We start from the raw sequence: 22,849 nt of genomic DNA on the forward strand, positions 1-22,849 counted from the left end.
TTGACATTTTTTAAAAATACAAACGTAATGAAGTCTACAGGCTATGACTGTGGTATATTTAATTTTGAAAAGATGAATGGCTCCATAATCTATTGCTTTCTTAAAGTGTGATTTAGCCACACGTTTATGGATGCAAACCTTTTTATTGGAAAATGGCTTTTAAAAACCAAAGATTCCTATAAAATTGTATGCAGGAAGGACTAATAATGCTTTAGTAATACTCAAGTTAATGAAAGACCATCTGCTTTCAAACAACTGAAAAGTGCCTGCAACTTTAACTTCACCTGAACAAAGTTTTTGTGTGTGGAATTTATTTGGTCCAAATAAATGGTCCAAAGGACTGATGGAGTAAAAACCCCATTCCTGCAAATGCAAAGAGGCTCACAAGCGGGGAGGCTTTCTCCAGTAGATGCTAGGACAGCGGCAGGCAAACTTTTTGGCCTGAGGGCCGCATCGGGTTTCTGAAATTGTATGGAGGGCCGGTTAGGCTGTGCCTCCCCAAACACCCAGGCATAGCCTGGCCCCTGCCCCATATCCGACCCCCCCACTTCTCGCCCCCTGACAGCTCCCCCAGGACTCCTGCCCCATCCAACCCTCCCTGTTCCCTGACGGCCCCCCGGGGACCCCTGTTCCATCCACCCCCCCTGCTCTCGGTCCCCTAACTTCCCCCCGCTTCCCCATCCAACACCCCCTCCTTCCTGAATGCCCCCTGGGACTCCTGCCCCATCCAACCACCCCTTCTGCCTGACCACCACCGGACCCCTTGCCCCTAACTGCCCCCTGACCCTAACTGCCCCCCCACCCCATTCAATCCCCCCTCCTTCCTGACTGCCCCCCCGGACCCCTGTCCCATCCACCACCCCCGCTCCCTGTCCCCTGACCGCCTCCTGGCACCCCATCCAACCCCTCCTCTCCTTCCTGACTGCCCCCCCAGGACCCCTAGCTCCATTCAACCCCCCTGTTCCCTGCCCTCTGACTGCCCTGACCCCTATCCACGCCCCTGACCACCTCCTGATCTCCCCTGCCCTCGATCCACCCCCCCTCTGCTCCCTGCCTCCTTACCGCACTGCCTGGAGCACCGGTGGCTGGCAGCGCAGCTGCACCACGAAAGGCAGCCGCACTGCGCAGCACAGAGCACCGGGTCAGGCCGGGCTCTGCAGCCCCACCGCCCAGAGCATTGCGGCTGCATGGCTGCAGGGGAGGGGCTGGGGGCTAGCCTCCTGGGCCAGGATGTGGCCCGCAGGCCATAGTTTGCCCACCTCTGTGCTGGGAGATGTCAGGCTTAAAGGGGGAAATGACCATGCAGTCTGATGATTACCAAGTCTCTTGTTAACCTTAGTTTTCATTCACCACCTTGCACCTGATACTGCAGAACTGCTAAGGACTACAAAAAGCTCATCACCCTCCTGAAAATCTTAGTTGGTGCTCGGGCTCAGAGTTTTTCTGTAGAATAGAGGAGGTGCATTTATTCATTTATTTACTTAGATTTAAATAATAATTAAAAGATGCCTATACAAGGTTTTAGGCATGTTAACCCAGCAAAACCTTAGCAATATTTTAAAAAAAATAATGTGACTTCCCTTCTGCTTAATACCTGAAGGACTGGGGATGAAGAGGGGTGGAAATGTGGTTGACAGGAGAACCATGGTCAACAGGACTCAGGATAGAACCTCACCACCTGTCCTGCTACTCCACAATTCTCATAGAGAGGGTCTGCGGAGTGAAGAACCCCTTTCCCACTTACCGTTTACTCCCCAAGCCCAGGTAGCAGTGCTCAGGGAATGAAGACTCTTTCCCACCCCTCTGATTTGCCTAATCTGCATGCTTTAGGATGCTTGTCAGTGCTCTGACTGACTCCAGCTCCCTTCACATACAAGTTTAGAAGGTTTATTAGATTGTTTGCTCTTTGGAGCAGGGATTGTCTGTTTTTACGAGTTTCTGCAGTGCCGAATACAATGGGGCCCAGGTCCATTACTATGGACTACTAGGTACTGCTACAATATAAATAATAGGGGGTCATCTCATGAACCTTATGAGCTCACGTAGTATGGAGGGTAGCTCAATCACTCAGGAGGTGAAGAAGTTGCCTCTGAGAGCCACAGTAATTCAGAAGTGTTTTACAAGGGTGTGGCTTCCTGGTGAAATAAGGCTTATCTTCTTTTATGAGGCCAGACACTGGTTCTTTCTCTTCTTCAGAAGCATGCAGAGAAGAAAACACTCTAGTACAAATAATATAGATTTAGCATAGTTTAGGGCCCTGAAACAGCCAGAACCTCTCTCTGGTAACCATGAAGTAATTTGGCTCATCTGTCAAGAGCTTTTCCGGATACAAGGTCCCCTTTTCCTCTCTCCCTCTCTCTCTCTCTCTCTCTTTCTCTGTGAATCCTATTAAATAATTCCAAACCCTTTGCCTTCCTAAGGCAACAGCTCTGAGATAGGGGTCTTATATACTTATTTCTTTCCTTGTTTTCCTCCTGCTAAAATAGTTGCTATTCCTGATCTGCTAAAAGTGTAAAATAATTATAAAAATAAGATTCATGTTTTCAGTAAAATGAAGCGACATAACACTGCTGGGATTAAATTCTCTGAGAATTAGTACAGTACTTTAAAACAATATATAAAAATGTATTGGGCTAATATAGAAGAAAGGAGACACTAAAGCATGGGTATATCAGAATTCTGTTTATTCTGCTAACCTTCTGTGACAGGAAGGTGGCCTGTGCTCCCTTAGGTTGCCTTCTTATTCTCCCTTGACATCTTTTGGTGGCTAACTCTGGAAAGAGAATTAAGAAAATAATTTAAATGGGTAAGGAAAGTAAAGGGAACAAAAGAAAAGTTGAAATACCCCCAAAGAAAACATTTATTTACATTAAAAATGGTCTAAAGGACTGATGGAAATCCATGTAGCATGGATTTAATGCAAAAACATATAATAAACCCAGCAAATCTATTAAAATAACACATAAATTTATGCATGTTAAGGGATGGGTGATATTTGAATAAGTAGCAATGGAAAGGGGATGTATAAAGGCAAAATAATACTCTATTTGATATGCTTTGTGGCCTTCTCTCTCCCTCAATGGCTTCTTGTATATATACTCTCCAGAGTTTAATGTCTTTAAATATTCTCATTAACCCCACCCACCAGCATGAGTATGACAACCAAACAAGTACAGAACTTGAGATGTAAAAACAAAGATGTGCTGGGTTATTTTGCAGACTGTATTAGATAAATGATCTTATGGAGGTCTTTGGTTATCCCTATATGTTTAATACTCTAGCCCAATGTACAACCAGTAAACCGTACGACCCTGGTAAGAAATGAGAAATTTTAAGGGCCATTGAGCACTCTGGATTTGCAGTGTTCAACAGCCCTCAAAATTTCTCATTTAGGATAGAACTTAGGATGGTCTTGATCTCATCCAAAAATCGATGGAAAATTCACTCCCTCCCTCTGATTTAAATTCCTGTCAGAGTGATAGGAAAGTGTGTGTGCTTGCTCCCTCTCTCTCTCTGTGTTTAAGTATTATGGTACAAATGGCTGACTTTGTAGGGTTTTGTCTATTTTCATTTTGAAATTTCTAAAATGCTTTCACCATACAATCTCCTGGCACAAATACAAAATGGGAAACAATATACCGTACCTATTTCATTGATAAATATCAGCCTGAACAGCCTCCCAGCCTTGAAAATTCCATGTTCATTCCTGCTATCTACCCTTCCAGACAAAAGCTTGGTAAATAGATGGACATGATACTATGCCACAGAGGTAAAAATTCTGAGGTTTTGTTAGCCCTGGAATTCACTTCCCTCATTAGGCTCTTGCCTTAACCTGAGATTGGCTTGCCACCAAGCCCCAGATATTCCGTTCAGGATTGGTGATAAAGGCATCTCATCTGTTCTCAACTGATCTCCAGTTTAGGGGAGGAGAGTTCAGAGGAGGATTAACATAAGGTGAATACTGGGGACTTAACTCCCTCTGTCATTTGCATTTGTTTCCCCTTTGTGAGCTGACTGAGCATTTCCTTCAGTTTTCTATTTAAAAACACACTAAATTTTACGTTACACAGATAGAGGAATTGGTACATTATTAGTTCAAGAACTGTTATTTTTAATCTGAAAAATACCTGTGATAAACTAACTTTGTGAATATATTCAGTTCAAAACTCAACACTTCTAGCATATGCCTTTGAATCCAAAATAAGTTCGTTTACTAATTGTTTGCCAGAAGTGTTCATAAAACATGTGGCACAGCAACCTGTGGACTCACAAAGGACAGCAGATTCTTTAGCGTTTTATTAATATTGTGGGGTTCTAGACTAGCAGATTCTCTTTAACTAGGTATTATTAAAAACAAAATGGACAGCTTTAAGTGAACAAGGGTATTTGGAAGGAAACTGACCAATGGGTCAGTTTATTCACTAGCCTTATTCTTTTCTTTCCACTTCTTTTTGATGGTATCCTTTGTTCTTCATTTTGGATAATTATCCTCACTAGTTTGTTCTTTGTGAGATAAAACCCTAATTCTGCCGTCTTTACTTGGGTAAAACTCACATCCTTCTGTGTAGGGAAAGGCTGCCAATGCCTTGCAGTGGGTCTCCTCCTGCTTGCAGCTCAGTGAAGACAGAAACCAGATATTTCAATCTGCATCCCAGAAGACCCCACCAGTTAGTTCTTCCATCATCTGCAGGTAGAATCCACCAATCCTATATTTCTGAGTTTGCTCATGTAACAACAAGATATTTTAAGTATGATTCTAAAATAGCTGATCATGGCAATAAACTATGATCAATTATACTTTGTTTTGCTTTTGACTCTCTCTAAGCATAAACATGGCTGAGAAACAACAACATGGGCATTTGTAGTTACAAATCTCCATTGTTAGTGATCTTTGTAAGCTATGGCTAAAAAGACAGCCCATCTAAAACCATGATTGGATATGCTGGTCTAGGATACTTGTAGTAAGATTAGGTTTGTCGATTAATCACAGTTAACTCTCACGATTAACAATACAATACCAATTGAAATTTATTAAATACTTCGGATGTTTTTCTACATTTTCAAATATATTGATTTCAGTTACAACACAGAATACAAAGTGTATAGTGCTCACTTTATATTATTATATTTGATTCCAAATATTGCACTGTAAAAGTGATAAACAAAAGAAATAGTATTTTTCATTTCACCTCATACAAGTACTGTAGTGTGATCTCTTTATCATGAAAGTGTAACTTACAAATGTAGATTTTTTTTACATAACTACACTCAAAAACAAAACAATGTAAAACTTTAGAACCTACAAGTCCACTCAGTCCTACTTCTTGTTCAGCCAGTTGCTAAAACAAACAAGTTTGTTTTACATTTACGGAGATAATGCTGTCCGCTTCTTATTTATGTCATCTGAAAGTGATAACAGGCATTCACATGGCACTTTTGTTGCAAGGTATTTATCACAGGTATTGCAAGGTATCACAGGCGTTGCAAGGTATTTACAGGTATTGCAAGGTGCCAAATAATGCCAAACATTCATATGCCCCTCCATGCTTCAACCACCATTTCAGAGGGTATGCTGATGACGCTCATTAAAAAAAATCATGTGTTAATGAAATTTGTGAATGAATTCATTGGGGGAGAATTGTATGACTCCTGCTCTGTTTTACAAACATTCTGCCATTTATTTCATGTTCTAGCATTCTCAGATCACCTAGCACATGTTGTTCATTTCAAGAACACTTTCACAGCAGATTTGACAAAACGTAAAGAAGGTACCAATGTGAGATTTCTAAAGATAGCTACAGCACTTAACCCAGGTTTAAGAATCTGAAGTGTCTTCCAAAATCTGAGAGGGACAAGGTGTGAAGCATGCTTTCAGAAATCGTAAAAGAGCAACAATCCAATGTGGAAACTACAGAACCCGAACCACCACCAAAAAAAAAACCAACCTTCCGCTGATGGCATCTGACTCAGATGATGAAAATGAACATACATTGGTCTGCACTGCTTTGGATTGTTATCGAGCAGAACCCATCATCAGCATGGACGCATATCCCCTGGAATGGTGGTTGATGCATGAAGGGACATATGAATATTCAGCACACCTTGCACGTAAATATCTTGCGACACCAGCTACAACAATGCCATGTGAACATCAGTTCTCACTTTCAGGTGACATTGTAAACAAGAAGCGGGCAGCATTATCTCCTGCAAATGTAAACAAACTTGTTTGTCTGAGGGACTGGCTAAACAAGAAGTAGGAAGAGGACTTGTAGGAAGTAGGAAGTTTTACATTGTTTTATTTTTGATTGCAGTTATTTTTGTACATCATTTGCAAGTTCAACTTTCATGACAAAGAAATTGTACTACAGTACTTGTATTACGTAAACTGAAAAATACTGTTTCTTTTGGTTTTTACAGTGTAAATATTTGTAATCAAAAATAAACATAAAGTGAGCACTGTACATTTTGTATTCTGTGTTGTAATTGAAATCAATATATTTGAAAATGTAGAAAACATCCAAAAATGTAAATAAATAGTATTCTATTATTGCTTAACAGCACGATTAACCATGATTAATTTTTTTAATGACTTGACAGCCCTAAGTAAAATATAAACTTTGTTAGTGAACAAAAATAGGAAGGACTTGGGAGCTAGGACTTGGGAGTCATCCAGGTTTCTACCAATTCTCTTCTCTTCCATATCTGTAAGGGAAAGCAACACTTTGGAACTTCCTTTTAAGAGAAATTAGGGGGTAACAGCCTCATGAGAGCCCTAGGAAGCCAGGACTTCTGGGGATGCCAAGCTGTCCAGAAGCTAGCCGTAGCCTGTGAGGCTGCATGGCAGAATTTATGTAAATGGGATCTGTGCAGATGGTCCCCTGGCTCCTATGGATCCCCTAAGATGTGCACAGATCTGGGATGATTTGTGAGTAAAAAGAAAAGGAGTACTTGTGGCACCTTAGAGACTAACCAATTTATTTGAGCATAAGCTAAAGGAATGGATTCTCCAATTTTTTCCACAGGGGTATGCCACTCCTCACAATGAAAAAGTGAACAGAAAACTTCACAAATTGAAACTCATAGAAAGTTATTCCTAAACATTTAGGGGACAATGAATCCACAACTGAAAAAGCCCTGAAATTAGATACACCTTTTGACCATCCGTCAGGCATTATCTTCACTGGAATTTTAGCCACCAAAATAGCTGCACTGGGGCAAATACCTAGTGTGGACACAATTTACACCAGTTTTTGCAAATCCAAACTCTGAATTGTAGTTCCATTGGTGGCTAAAATTCCAGTGTAGTCAAGACTTCAGAAATACTGTGTGGGCTGGGAGTGCTTCCTTCAACGGACAAGGAGCTATAATGCTTTACTTCCTCCAATGGACAAGGAGCTATAATGCTTTAAGAGCTGAATGGATGTGGGGCAGAGACAAGGGCAGTGGAGGGGGTGGGGGGGAGAGGGCAGGAGGCAGGTTCTATTGGCTGCCAGTTCAGTTACCAGATTACAATACCAAAGTGAACATCTCACAAAGAATTGCCAAAGCATCATTACCCAGTAGAGAGTAAAATATTCTATTCTGCCCATTTGTACATTTTTCCTGCACAAAACAATAATTTTTTTAAAGGAGAAATTGGAATTTGCCATCTTATCCATTAGTAAATTTGAATTATGATGAATTTTCTTCATTTCCCAATAACATAAAATATTTCTAAATTCCCATTTCTATTTCCATATTTATGTTTATGTATACCAGGGTTCAAAGGTCACATTGTTTCTTAGCATCAAAGCTGGAGCTAGCTATACCACAGCAGTCCTGTGATGATTTTTCATATTTATTTTATATATTCTTGTACCTTTTCCCCCAACACATAATTTGTGTAAAACTTGGATTTTGTATGAATGTCCTCTAATTTCTCCTGAGACTATAGCTTTTTGGTAAGAAGAGACCTGTCATAAATCCACTTGAACTTTATCTCCCTTAGGGAATATTGGAGTATTTTAGGTAACAAGATTAGATGTGCAAAGCTAAAAAAAACAACCACTTTTGGCACTATAAGTGCTTTGCAGAAAATGCATCCTATGGGAGTTAAAACCCTACAAAAGCTTGTATATTTAAGGAAATATTCTGTGTATCCAAGGAAAGTGTTACAATTCAATTGAATATCAATTGTTGTACACAAAAGTAAATTTGTTTTGCTCCATCTCAACAAAAAATATCTAAAATAGTTAATTCATTAGCTGCTACTTTCTGAATTAATATATAGACTGAGGGGTAAATTCTGCCCTTTGTAAATGTGTGTAATCTAATTAGCATTAGTGAGATTTCCTGGGCTGAATTCATCACTTGGTTTCTGCCAGTGCAAACTGACGGAACCTGGGCTGCAGGCTGCCAGTGGCAAACAAGCTGCCTGGAGTCGGACACAGCAGAATAAGCCGCCTGTAGCCCAAGCTCCACTGGGGGCATGGACCCAGCTAGCACAGCCCACAGAGTTACTAAAGTGTTAGCACTTACTAAGGATGCTTTTTGACTGATGAGAGAAAGTAAGGGCTGCTTTGAAAGAGAAGCAGGGTATGAAAAATGTTTCAGCTCCTTGTCTGAGCTACCTGATAGTTGACAGAGGGGAGAGTAGCTTGGTAGAGCACCTTGCAGAAATGCAGGATTCAAGATAGGAACAAAGGTACCTTGTCTATCCACCCTCTGCCAAAAATAGAGAATGAAAAATGCTGCAAGATTACCAAATTTAAAACAAACAAACAAACATGAAAAACAACCAAAGAGCCTCATCACATGCCTGCAGTCCTGATACAGGCAAAACTGACATTGACTTCAGTGGGGATTCTGTGTGCATAGAGATTGCCGCGGTATCCTATAATCTCATTAAAATATTGGCAAGATTCTGATCTCAGTTACACTGATGAAATCCCAAAATCAGTGGACTTATTCTGTATTTATGGAATAATTGAGATTGGAAGCTAGCCCTGTAGTTAATTCTCCTGGAAAGACATTATTACATCGAGGAGTAAGTAAAGAAAAATATTTTACATCTTTAAATAAAAATTGTACTTCATGTAGTAAAATTATTTATTTTTCAAAAGTATCGTCTCATGGCAGTTATAACATCCAGTCTTGAGAGAGACTACAACCGACCAAATGTCTGAGGCTAATCTGACCACCTCTGAGGCCTTTTCTACACTACGGGGGGAGAGCGATCTAAATTACGCAACTTCAGCTATGTGAATAACATGGCTGAAGTCAGCATACTTAGATCTACTTATTGCAGGGTCTACACTATTCTATGTCAGCGGGAGACACTCTCCTGTCGACTCCCCTTGCACTTCTCGTTCAAGTGGAGTACAGGAGTCAATGGGAGAGTGATCTGTGGTTGATCTAGTGGGTCTTCACTAGACCCGCTAAATAGACTGCTGATGCATCGATCCCCGTGCATCGATCCCCTGGTAAATGCAGACAAGCTCTGAGTCTTGCATCTTTAATAAACAAATCTCTTCCTTTCCTTTGATAATTATGGATTTTATATAAATAGAGGATATTCATTTCTTCCACTTTTCTGATGCTACCTGCTGAAACTCTGACTAACTGTTGTAATACGTTGATTCAGTAGAAACTATCCATGGGTTTCTCCACAGATTTGACAAAGATTGTTTCCCCTGCTGACTGTGAGCTAATCATCAGTGACTTTTTGCCCTTTAACATTTTTTTGATGTTTAACTCAGAGCCAAAGCTCTGACAAAGCCAAATGTCAACTTCAACTTCTTATGCCATTTAATCAGAATTTTAAATTGGCTGTTACACTCATTTTTTGGTAATAGATGATTGTGTCCGCAAAGAATTGGGTGAAAGCCTAGCATCTGCAATCCACATTTAAACAAGTAGCCTGGTTTCCTTATCTCATTTAGTTTTCATGTCACTGATATCTCGTTATAGCGGTGTAGCACTTTAGTTGGCTAATTATTAGCCCTATTTTGAACTCAGTCAGGGAGAACCATAAATACTGGTATATAGCTCTTGGTCCTCCATATTTGTACGACACTGGGCAATAAAGTATTTTTATTAACTTACTGTGTTGTAAGTAGATGAAAGTAAATGCAATGATAATTTGCAGTAAGTTAATGGTAGATGATTATTTGTCAAGAAAAAAACATCTGAAATGTTCATCTTGTGCACAGAGAAGGTGGTTGGGACCATAGTGCATTACATATGGCTTTCTTAACCCAACACTAGACTCAGATGTTCAAAATCTGGCCCTGCTAAAGTTCATTCTGGCCCTGCTGAAGCAAAACTCTCCTGAACCTCAAAGGGAACAAGATTTAGCCCATATTGTCTAATTTGACTACAAAGAGCTCAGAGTTTCTCTCTCAGATGTATGGTACACGTAATTAAAATTAAAGACTAAAATTGAACAGTGCTCCATATCAGAAGCCATTCTCAGTCAGAGCGATATAAAATATATTGTAAATGTACCCAACGATTTTTCACCAGGGTGGAACTCTGAGTATTCCAGATGAGATTTGGGAACCTCATAGAAAAATAGGGCGTCTTGGGACCACACAGCATCTGCTCACAGTACTTGAGCTTTCGTAGTGGAGGTTATAAGGGTGCATGCAGTCTAATGTGCATCAGGGAAGACCATTCCCAGACTGGTTTTTAGAATTACATGTCTTTTATGTCTTGGGCTCAAAAAGACAAGCACAGTGGGAGGTACAGAAGCTTGGCACCTTTTGAAATCAGGCAGTTTAGCAATACAGGAGCCTAACTTTAGGTGCCTAGGTTTGTAAATTTTGGCCAAGACCTTCAGGGAAGTCACCAAGGTTTTTGTAGCCTTTGAGGGAGTGCCCTTTCCACTCAGTGCCTGTCAAATGGATTAGGCTGGACACTGAGGCTTTAAGCTAGGGTGAGCATTAAGCCTCCCTCCACATGAATGGCCTGCATCTAATGCAGGAGTTGTCAGACTTTATTGTAGCGTGACCCCCCCTTCTTGCTGGGGGGAGAGAGGGCTGCAGCCTGAGCCTCATTGCCTCAGATGGAGGTGGAGCTCAGGCTTCAGCTTCAGCCCTGGGTCCCAGCAGGTCTAATGCTGACCCTGGTGACCCCATTAAAATGGGGTTGCGACCCACTTACGGATTCTGACCTAAGTTCCCCATAAGCTGAGTGTCCATGCAGCCGCCTATTTAGTACCACACAGGTGCTCAGGGAACCTGCCTGGGGACCTGCCATGGCCGGGGAGAGCGCCCCTCCCCCAGCTCTAACCTAGCTCGGCCCTCAACCTGCAATGCCCGGGGTGGCCCCCTGCCCCCAACTATGCCACGGCGCAGACCCAGACCCAGGCAGCTCGGCCCGGCCCCGGAGCCAGCCACGGCGGCCTGGCCCAAACCCAGCCATGGCAGCCCAGAGTGGCATGGCCTGGCGCGGCCCGGACCCAGCCATGGTAGGGGCGGCCTGGCCCGGAGCCAAACATGGCCAGGTTGGCCCGAACCCAGGGCGCCCAACCTGGCTCCAGCTGTGGCAGCCTGGCCCCAGCCAACACAGCGTGTCGCAGCCCAGACCCGACCAGGGCAGCTTGGCCCAAACCCGGGCAGCCGTGCCTGGACCCAGGAATGGCCAGGGCACCTCTTCTTGAACCCAACTCCAGTCCTGGAGCTTCCGCAGCCGGGGGAGAGGCGCCTATCCACCCCAGCCCAGGTGCTGCTGCTGGGAGAGAGAGCTGGGGGGAGTCCTCTCTTCCTGCCATAGCTCCAGAGCACCTTCTCCACCCCAAACCCCTCATCCCCAGCCCCACCTCAGTGCCTGCACTCCCAGCCAAAGCCCTCCCCCACACACCATGGCCCTACCCTTGCCCCAGCCCCTCATCTCTGGCCCCACCCCAGAGCCCACACCCCCAGCCGGAGCCCTCACACTCCTGCACCGCAACCCTATGCCCCAGCCTTGAGCCCCCTCCCACACTCTGAACCCCTCATCCCCACCACATGAATTTTGTTATATGCACCAATATGGAGGTGATGTGTCAAATAATCATCTACCATTAATTTGCACACATTGGTGCGCATAACAAAATTAATTCCACACATGGGTGGGAAAAATTAGAGGGAACACTGGTCCCAACCCACAGTTTGAGAACCGCTGCTCTATTGTTTCCATCATAGAAATTTACAAGGCAGCTACCAGGAGTTCTCTATACCGCTGTACACAGCACAACTTTCTCAACTGGGAGTAGGGGTCTGATATTCAATTTCGGAGGTCAGTTCTGCAATCCTTTAATGAAAACTCCTCAACCTATGTTTCTGAGAGTCTGTTTTTCCCAGGTGAGGATATGCAGAGGCTATCTCAAAGAAGAAAGATAGGTTACTTGCCTGTGGTTCTTTGAGAGTGTCTCCTCTGCATATTCAGTCCTGCCCACCTTCCACTCTTCTCCAAAGTTCTACTGTTATACAGCTATGCTGTGTGTGGAGTGACTGAAATGGTTGAGGATTGTACAGCCCATTAAAATTGTGGCTCTGATTATTCAGTCCCATGAAGAGGCACTTGTGCTGTCCTAACAGTCAGTGGTTTTCTAGAAAGTTTCTGAAGTTCAGTGGCACTGGAGAACCACATTCTGTAAGTGTGAATATGCAGGGACAGTACGCCCAAAGAACCGTAGTAACTGGTAAGTAAACATTCTTTGTCTCCTGTGGATTTACCAGAGAATTTCAAACAAAGTTTTGTGAATTCCTCATCTTTTACGGACACTGAATTCACCAAACATTTTCCATGACAAAAGATATTGAGTAGGATTCTATTTTGTGGGACTGAATTAATTTTAGAAAAATTTAGGGGGAAAAAATCATGTTGGTGAAATCAGTATATTGGCTTGACATTATCAGTTGCATACATTATTTGGTGTTCATTCAGCTCTGTGGTAAACTAATGCTACAAAATTTTACTAATTCTTAAATTTGTGTGTGTCAATACTTTAATAATATACATTCCTACCAGAATAGAAGGAATAAAATTAAAATACATTAATACACAATTTACAGCATACATTTAAAAAATTCATTACATTAAGGAACCTCAAAAGGCAAGATCGATCCCAGAGTCATTGAATCAAAAGACTTTTCTGTATCTGTTGTATTTATAATGCTAAAATAGATTTCCCAAAATGGAGTATGTTAAAGAGAATATTGCTTCTAATCTCAAAATTTTTCTCTGAACATTTGTTTGTTTCAGAGATGGAATTCTGTGAAAATCCACACATCGTGTGCTCTGGCTACCAGACGGACTTGCATGGTGTATCTCAACGTGGTTACCCATTGGAGATGGGTTCAGATGTGGATACTGAGACTGAAGGTGGTGCTTCACCAGATCATACTCTGAGGATGTGGATGACGGGGATGAAATCAGAACACAGTTCCTGTTTGTCAAGCCGGGCAAACTCACCTTTGTCACTCACTGACACTGACCATGAAAGGAAGTCTGATGGAGAGAATGGTAATAAAGCAATCGTATAGTATACTAAAATATAAAGAGCGACTTATTTGAACCTTTTCTTTTCTTGTTTATTTTTCTTCTCTTTCTATAGATACTCATTCTATAGTCAAATCAAAAGGTTTAAATTATGTTTATGTTATGTTCATAGTATATACTGAAAATATGAAAGTGAGAAGATGTTTTGGGTTAATTTGTATATTTCCTTTTAACAGTGGAAGCAATGTTAGCTTCCCCTTTGCATAGATTAGGAACATAGGGACTGATCTGAAACCCATTGACGTTAACTTTAGTGGTCTTTGGATCATGCCCTTAATCCTGTAAATGCAGTTGTAGTGGATGTACTTCAAGTAGGAGCTCATTCTGCAAACACTGGCTTCTGGTCATAGTACTTCAGACTGACTAGTTCCAGTTGACTCCAATGGTACTAACCTCAGTTAAAAGTGCTATGCCCAATATTAAGTATTTTCAAGATCAGACTCTTTTTTGTACACTTTACAATAATCTCCTGTGGAGGTGGGATAAACCCTTTACTTCAGACTCCTGTCATACTGGGCAAAATGCTAAAAAAACATACTGGGGGCACAGCCCTGCTTTTTCTGCCAAAAGGATTGGATAGGTCTCTTTCATCACTAGTGTCTGTGATCCTTGTGGTATGTAAGGCTTTATCACTATTGTTGAAAAAGTTTGTGTTCTCTTCCAGGCTTTATGCTTATGTAGTATTTGAATGTTCCCAGAAGGTAGAATTTTTTTAAAAAAGTTAGTAAGAAAATCAAAGCATTATTCACCTCATTGTAGCAAGCAACAAATAGAAATATTTTCTAATAATTTCCCCACTGAGTATTTCAGAAAATAGGTAAATAAATATTATCACATATTTCCACTAAGTATGAGTAGGCCTATCCCATGTTCTAGTTTTGTATTTATACATGTATGCTACAGTATAGAAATTGTGAACGAATTCATATTAAAGAGATACACCCACACACCTATTTTACTGGCTAGGAAAATATCAGAAGGGGGCAATGAAAATAACTGATACCATTGTAGCATTCAGAGTAGTGCTGTTTTAGTAGAGATACAGTGGTCCTGTGATTAATGTCGATTTTGTAGATGTAGTATATGTTTTGACGGTACTCGAGTTCAGATCATATGTAAAGTTGATAGTGTAATTATAATTAGTCCTGTGGGTGATCGTTATACAATTCCCCTTGTACACCAGTGAAAATGTCCCATATATCTTCAAAGTTACAGGAGCATGACTTCCCTCATGTGCTTTATCCATCTGAGGATTAAGTCTTCTGTGCCAATGTTCTTTGTTATTTTGCTAGCATCTAAGTCATGTGAGTGCTGCCACTTACTTGTATGGAGAGCAAGTATTGCCTTCTTTCATCTGTCACCTGAATTCTGCCTGTTGGATATGGACCTCCTTCCTTCCACTCACAATACTTTTTAGGCATTCTGGTTCTTAAATAAGGATTAGCAGGCTTGAATATGGCCTGCCCAGGGATTGTCTGCCTGCTCAGTACTGGAATGTTTAAAGGGAATGCTGATTGCAAAGGGAGCACACTTACTTGTATTATGGAGATAAGGGGATCTTTCCAGCCCACTATTTTAAGGTTTTTGGAGTTGACACCTTGAGATGTGGTTGGCTGTTTGGCAAAGATGTCAAATTTTGCTTGCAACACTTTTTTATGGCTGGGTCATTGTGATAGTCAGCTGGTCATAGTGTTACACTAAATGTCATATTTGGGGTCAGTAACAAATTTCCTCTGACAGCAGATTGGGTAGTTGTGGATGGAGGGGGACGCTGGTATTACTTTACTCCCTATGCATTGAAAGAGTCAGGGACTGCATGATATTGGGGGAAGGAGGCCTAGTTATAGGGTTTTGAGGATGGAGTAACTTTTTGTAGATTCATAGATTTTTAAAGCTAGAAGGGGCTATTAGGAATATTTAGTCTTACCCCCTGCATAGTCCAGGCCATAGATTTCACTCAGTGATTGCTGCATTAAGCCCATAACTCCTAGTCCTCCATAAATCTTTTGTCACTACTTTTTAATCAAGGTGCCTGTTTTAGGTTACATTCTCAGCCATGGGTCCCAAATCCTCTCCTCTGATTGGGAATAGGAGGTTGAGGGAAAATTGAGGTGTTGCACTGCTGTTGGGAAGGGCACTGGAACTAAGAATACTGGTAAGAGGCATTATCTGTCTGAACTCCCAGTTCTCACTCTGGGGAATCGACAGGGTCGGGGTTGATATCATAGGCTTCATTGTACTTCTCCGCTTATGGATGGGACACAGCAATACTTATAGGTTTGTAAAAAGCATATGGATAAACTCTGAGACTACAGGGATTTAGGCCACTACTGGTGAGTTAATAGTTTTCATTCACAGGTTAAGTTTATAAATAAATTCATGGTCAGAGGACTTGAAGCAAGAGATGTGCATGTGCGTGTGCACTATGTTCTGTGCTAGGTTGACTTGCATACAGTGTAAAAAAAAAAAAAGCACTCTCTGAACACTGGTCTTTTCAAGTCTTAAATAATTGTAGTAATAAAGAATGAACCTAAGTGAATTGCCCAGCCCTTTACACTTAGGACTCTCTTCATGAACCAGATGTGCTAAGTTTATCCTTGAATGTCATGTGATGTGCACAGAGACCAGTATTTTCTCAATTACTGTGAAAATAGACTTCTTCACCATCAGCAAATTTCTTAGTAGGCCACCTCAATGAACGTTTGTGGTGTGAAATTGGGTGACTGCATTATTAGGTTGAAAGGGGGAAAATTATGTTGTGAAATATTGTTTCTTCTTCCCCAAAGCCTGTCTTACCTGACCTGTAAAGTGAGACCTGGAGAAGAAGAGACCTACAGAAATCCTGGATTCAGAGGGTTTGTCCAAATGGTCTATGAAAATGGCTTCTTGCAACTAGAATAAAATTAAGGGAAAATGGCTTTTCTATTAGTTCCATAATTTAGTTTCTTAAAACTTATATTCATTACTTGTAGTATGAAAAAGTCTCATTTTCCTTTCCTTTAGTCTCCAAAAGTGTAGTATCGTAACAACAGATAGATAACCACATTTAAATGGCAGCATTAGAAGGATCCAAAGATGTGGACTGTGGTAGAATGCTTCTTTTACGTTGATCTCAAGCAAATCCACTCTTGCATGCTACACACTACTGAATGGTATTTTCAGTGGGCCAGATCTTGAAGTGCTTTCTCAGTTTTCATTCAAGCAAAACTCTCATTAATGCCAGTGTGAGTTTTTCCCTGGCTGAGGGCTGAATAAATTAAGAATAAGGACTTCAGAAGACCATATATTAAATTATATGTGTATAGTAAAAAAGTGATCTAAACAGCTTGGACAGTTCTTATCTATTTGGGATGGTTAAATACATTTTTTCTTATCCCACGCCCACATGCGAGTATTGTATAGTTAATTTGTTCTTGTGGATAAATACCTTTCATTCTGTACAAGAAGTCATCCAACCACATGAAGAATATGGGTCAAAATGTATCCTAGTTACACCTGAAAAAAGAAAAGGAGTACTTGTGGCACCTTAGAGACTAACAAACTTATTTGAGCATGAGCTTTCGTGAGCTACAGCTCACTTCATCAGATGAGTTACCCTGGAGACTTCTGGGTGTAACTGAGAGTAAAATTGGCCCTACATATGTAAAAATAATGATCACACTGCACATTGAGTGAGGTGCAGGGGGCCACTTTTAAGATTGTGAGAGGAAGGTGTGTACCTCTTTAAGGGGTTAGAAAGACATGGGGTGACTTATATGGCAGTGCAAAGCAGGCTAGCATGTGGATGTTGACCCATCCGTCCCCTTCTTTCAGCTGACCGGAAGAGAGGGGGCACGATATAGGTCCCTGCTGGGAAGGAAAAGCCATCTTTTACCTGGGACAGGTGGAGCGACTCCCACCCACAGAAGTGGTGAAATACCAGGTTGTCAGGATCCTCTGTGGGAGTTGCGCTACTTGCTCCTTTTTGGGGGGCTGGGATGGAATTTCTCCCTCACCACCAGATTGGCCAAGGCAAAATGGGGGGGGGGTTGCCTTCCCCAGGCAGATTTAGGGGGTGCTTAATTGGAGCAAACATGGAACGGGAGTTAGAGTCCAGTGTAGGTACTCTGTAGGGATGGGATACAGTGATCAGATAAAATGGATTGGTGAAAGATTCAAAGGAGGCATTTGTTAAAGGAGCGGAAACATGGGGAGTTCGGAACTGCTTTGACTGGCGCAAGGGGACCCCTCCCTTTATAGCCTTCCCCCTCCCTTCATTTCAGTGGGGAGTCAGGTCTCATCAGCGGGTTAGCTGGAGTCCAGGATGGGTAAGGGGGAGAGCTGATGAAAGCCTCTGGATAAATATGAAAATGATCATGGAATTACTTGCACTCTTCACTTTTGTCTGCCGGGTGCTCCCAAACAAGAATAAAGCTGGGGCCTAATCAAATCACATCCAGTTTCTCCGGTCCTTCTTCAAGCATAGCTGGGCAAAGATATGATCACAAGAGAGTCTTAATTTTTTTGTCTCTAGATTACAGTATTTTGACAGGCAATATTTAACTTGGCTACGTGGTTGACATGATTCTGAGTTAACACCGCATCTTTTGCTTTCTATTCTGAAAATAATCTAATATGGGGAAAGAGTTAAGATATCTGGTTATATAAAAATGCTTACTATGTTTACATGGTGTACTTAAATCCAACTGAACAACATAGCCTGCACATTTAATTGGATACTTTAAGAATACTAGATCCATATTTAACATCTTTAGGGAATATTAAGTCTTGAATGTAACAATTTTAATATCCCTGGTTTGTACTATTTATAGTTACTAATTTCTTACTCAAAGTAGCTGGTGGAAGATGTATGCTTTCTCTTGAATTTCTTTATGAACCTAATCATCATTCTTTATTATGTACTGAGTAATTCCATTTGATAGTTTACTAGATAACTTATTTTCCTATCAGACACCCCAACTCTGTCATAATCATTACTTAAACACACTCTTGTTTAGGAAGCATTGAACAAATTGTTTGAGTACAAATATTCTGATTTAAATTAGTTGTTCTTAGTGTTAATGACAATTAATAATAGCCTGTTAGTGCACAAACTGCCTTCAGCTGTGCCTGAGGCTAAGCAAAATATACATTAACTACTAGTAATGAATGACCAATTTCTTGGGAATTGTTGCTTAACTCAGCAATGCTATAAATAGCCTGTTATAAATGTACACTCTTACTGTATAATGTGTGACGGTAGACCTGCAGCAGAAAAGTTACACAATGACATCCTTAACTGTATTTATAAAAATAGAGTAAATTTTATTGCATTGAAAAGGTCAGCAATTACCCTCAACCCATTAAAATCATATTTTCTATTACATCGTATCATAATATAATTTTAATTGGCTTCAGTAGTTAAATCTATCAGCATACTATTCTTAGTAATTTATGTAAAAAAAAATCCTATGTACCTGTATGTTTGTAACAAAATTACAATATCTCATAGTTAGAGAGTGATAATAAAGTTTATTTTTGCTATTGAGAATGCTGTCAAAATGTATATACATCTGTTGTGTACTTGATTTTTCAATTGCTGTACTCATCCAAGGAAGTACAGGATCTGGTCTTCGTTTTGCATTGCTATTTCTGACTTACAGCTCTTGAGATTTGGTTAGTGGATTTCTTTCATAACATAATTATCTTTACCTGAAAACACCAACAAAAAACAGAACAAACAAAAAACCCACTAAAGAAAATGGAAACACTGCCTTTCACTTTAATGGGCTTAGGATCAGGCACGATGTGCGGTCATAAGTGTTTTAATAATATTAACAATACCTAGCAAAGCATTATTATCCTACTTTGACACATGGGGTAAATGAAGCACAGATAGGATAAGTGATTTGTACAAGGTCACACACTGAATCTGTGGCAATATTAGGGTCTCCATCTCCTAGCCCTGCTCTATCAATCTGATTTAACATGCACCAGTGTAAATCAGACATAACTCCATTAAAGTTAATATACACCACTTTAGGTGAGATCAGAATTTGCTTTCAGTGTTGTAACCTAAACACTGTTGTCTCCCTACTATAAAGCCTTACTGTATTTAGGTTACAGATAAAATTTGGGTTTAATTGTGTGAAAAAATGTTGAATTAATAATTTTATAATCTATATAAATTTATTCATTTAACACATTTAAATGGGAGCAGTGACCTAGTGCATAGAGCACTGGACTGGGTCTCGAGGGACCTGGGTTCTATTTCCTGCTCAGCCACTGGCCTGCTTGATATGCCCATCTGTAAAATAGGGATAATGATGTTCATCTAATTTATAAAGCACTTTAAGATCTACTGTTGAAAAGTGCAGCAGCAGTCAGTTTCCAATTTCATTTACTCTGGGTGTCAGTAGATTTACTTTGAATTTAGTAAGATTAGAATACCACTCGCAGGAAGAAGTAGAAAGTTTCACATTTTAATGCAAGATGATGAGAGTATTGGAATTAATTCTGATATTATTTACTGTTCTTTTGGAAACAAACAAAATCATCAGACTCATCTCTCCATTCTCCCCTGCGTTCAAATACCCCATCTTCGCACAGGAAATGATTACCAACAACTACATCATAATAACAGTACATTTCCTGAACAGTTTATCCATATGAATCATTAGGCAAGATTTTTGTTTAAACTTCCTGTTGCTAAATATGGGGTCAGCCAGTGCTTAATTTATGTCAGGGCTGAATCCTGGCACCTAGACTTGGCCGTTCATGTCCCTGGCATCTCTGGGCTTGCTGTGTCAGTTCTGAAAGTTAAAAAAACTTCTTGAGCCCAAGCACCTCTTTCATTACAAATTAAACACTGGGTCAGCCCCTTAACTTCAGTGTTATTCCTCTGGATTTCACTAGTCCAACTGAGATAAGAACTTGGCCCACCAATTTTCAGGTCGAATAATGCAGCTAAATCTCGGCAAACTGCCTTGACAATGTAAGGGGTAAAGATCCAACTTAATCCCACACCATCCAGGTAATTTAAAATTTAATGTTACTCTGTCCATTTCTAATCTGCATTGTTGTGTCATGATATTGTAGCATAGATTGTGTATAAAATCATGGATGTGCACTATCAGACACGAACTCCAGACACTCATAAGAGATAGTCAAACCACTTGAGTTGTGCATAGTCTGCAAAGCCTTATGGCTGAATCTCCTGAATGTTGTGGAGTTTATCTAGGCCCTGAAAACCTGATCTTCCCTTAGATCAGTGGTTCTTAAAGCCGGTCCGCCGCTTGTTCAGGGAAATCCCCAGTGGGCGGGACCGGTTTGTTTACCTGCTGCGTCCGCAGGTTCAGCCGATCGCAGCTCCCACTGGCCGCGGTTCGCAGCTCTAGGCCAATGGGGGCTGCAGGAAGGGCGGCCAGCACATCCCTTGGCCTGCGCCACTTCCCGCAGCCCCCATTGTCCTGGAGCCGTGATAGGCCGAACCTGCGGACGCAGCAGGTAAACAAACTGGTTCAGCCCACCAGGGGCTTTCCCTGAACAAGTGGTGGACTGGCTTTGAGAACCACTGCCTTAGATAATTTGGAACATGAGGCCATTAATGTTGTTTATATACATGGATTTTCAGTTGCTGTTGGATTGCTTTTTGGATTTATTTATTTTTTTTACATTTGCATCATTTTGTTTTTAACAATAGTACAACCTATATTGCATACTTTATCTACAATTGATACAGCTCCAAAGAATGTACACAAGGCCCTGCAATGACATGGTAATGACATTGCCAGGAATATTAGAGTATAACTTGACATTGTAACGGCTCTGTAGGAGACTCTAAGACACTGCAGTGGACTTTGTAAGGGCTCCTGTGGAAATGTTAGTATTTCAACGGAAGCATGGCATTTGAATTGCTTTGGCTATGCATGAGACACATCTGTTGATGTAACATTGATTCAGTTGTAATGTCTTGAGAACATTGAATCTGTTGCTGACATTTCAAACATTTATGAAACATAGTTATTATTCATGGCCAGTTATTTTTCAATATTATGGGCCAAATTCTGTCCTTTAAATGCACGCATTTGTTACTTTGACTTCACTGGGAGCTGAATCAGTGTATCAATGTAAGCTGGCCCTATGTATTGTTTTTATTCTTATAGTTGAATTGTAATATTTTAAAATCAGTAAATAGTGTTTTTAAACTTTGCTGTTCACAATGTTTATTTCTACAGCAGCAGACACTACACTGAGGGCAAAATGCTGGCAATATTTAATGCTCTACACTACATCTCATTGAAACAATGTTTGGAACTGGGGAAAATATTTGTGGTGTTCTATAGTCCGTGACCTTTGCCTACAGCATGGCAAATGCAGCAGTATATTTACACAAGATTGTGATATTTTTAGCCTTACAATTTTGTTTTCCTTCATTGCAAAGTTGAGGGGTGGAAGGAGAGAGAGAACTTGAAGAGAACAGCCAGGTTTAATTGTTATACCAGAGCGGGCTAAACTGGACAATAGAGCTAAAAAAAAAAATCACACTGACAAATATGCTTCCCTCCTCTGTGCTCCGTGGGGGGATAATGCACATGGGTAAGGGTTGGTGAGGAAAGAAAAGATAGCTACATGGGCTATTATTCCTCTTTCTGCTTAGCCTTCTGTGTTTTGTGGATGGAAGAGAATGAACAGGAAAATATGTTTCCACAAAGTCAATACAAATGATGTTGCTGTGTTTATACCCACTCTTGGGAGCATAATTTACAGGTACCTTCACTGGAAAACCCTCCATAGTGATGGGTCTAAATATTTTTTTCATATGTTTTTCACAAATCTTTGGTGTCATATTATAAGGATAACAGTGGGACAAATCCAGCCATTAGATACGCAGGTGCAGTTTCACTCAAACCAATGGTCACCTCTATACCAGCATGCTTTATTGGTAAAACTATATTTATGAATAATTATAGTAGACACAAAATAATTTTCTCTTTTCTCTCAGTTAAACTTTACATTTTAAAATTATAAACGAGACTAGAATCTATTTTATGGAGAAACTTTTGTGATAGCTTATTTATATTTCCCCTTGCCATAAATCATTGATTCTACTTTAATATTTGCAGTTTCTTTATAGACTTCCTTTGGAATATAAATAATTAATCAAATTAAAAAAAACTGGTAGAAATTGAAATTATCCATCTTGTAGATATTGGTGTGGAACTTTATTGTTTAGGTGACTTCATATAGTTAACAATCAAGATTTCCTTAATGTGGAGGACATGTTATTTTCAGTTAATCTGAAAACTCTGCATTTGAAAAGCAGTTTCTCTGTGTGATGTTGCAC

The 22,849-nt window shown here is 40.6% G+C and overlaps 1 protein-coding gene across 14 annotated transcripts in view; it reads left to right on the forward strand.

Annotated features, from left to right (window-relative positions):
- Positions 1-22,849, forward strand: part of TENM1 (teneurin transmembrane protein 1) — a 1,415,133-nt gene that overhangs the window by 1,059,466 nt on the left and 332,818 nt on the right. For 13 of the 14 annotated variants that reach the window (XM_075132522.1, XM_075132521.1, XM_048862940.2 and 10 more), the window contains one exon: positions 13,228-13,488. In XM_075132522.1, coding sequence (XP_074988623.1) covers positions 13,228-13,488 — 261 coding nt within the window. Of the gene's footprint in view, positions 1-13,227; positions 13,489-22,849 lie in introns of those variants that run through there. The other variant, XM_075132525.1, reaches the window with a different exon arrangement.

The sequence above is a fragment of the Caretta caretta genome, chromosome 9 (genome assembly GCF_965140235.1).
Source record: "Caretta caretta isolate rCarCar2 chromosome 9, rCarCar1.hap1, whole genome shotgun sequence".
In the NCBI taxonomy this organism is placed as follows: Eukaryota; Metazoa; Chordata; order Testudines; family Cheloniidae; genus Caretta; species Caretta caretta.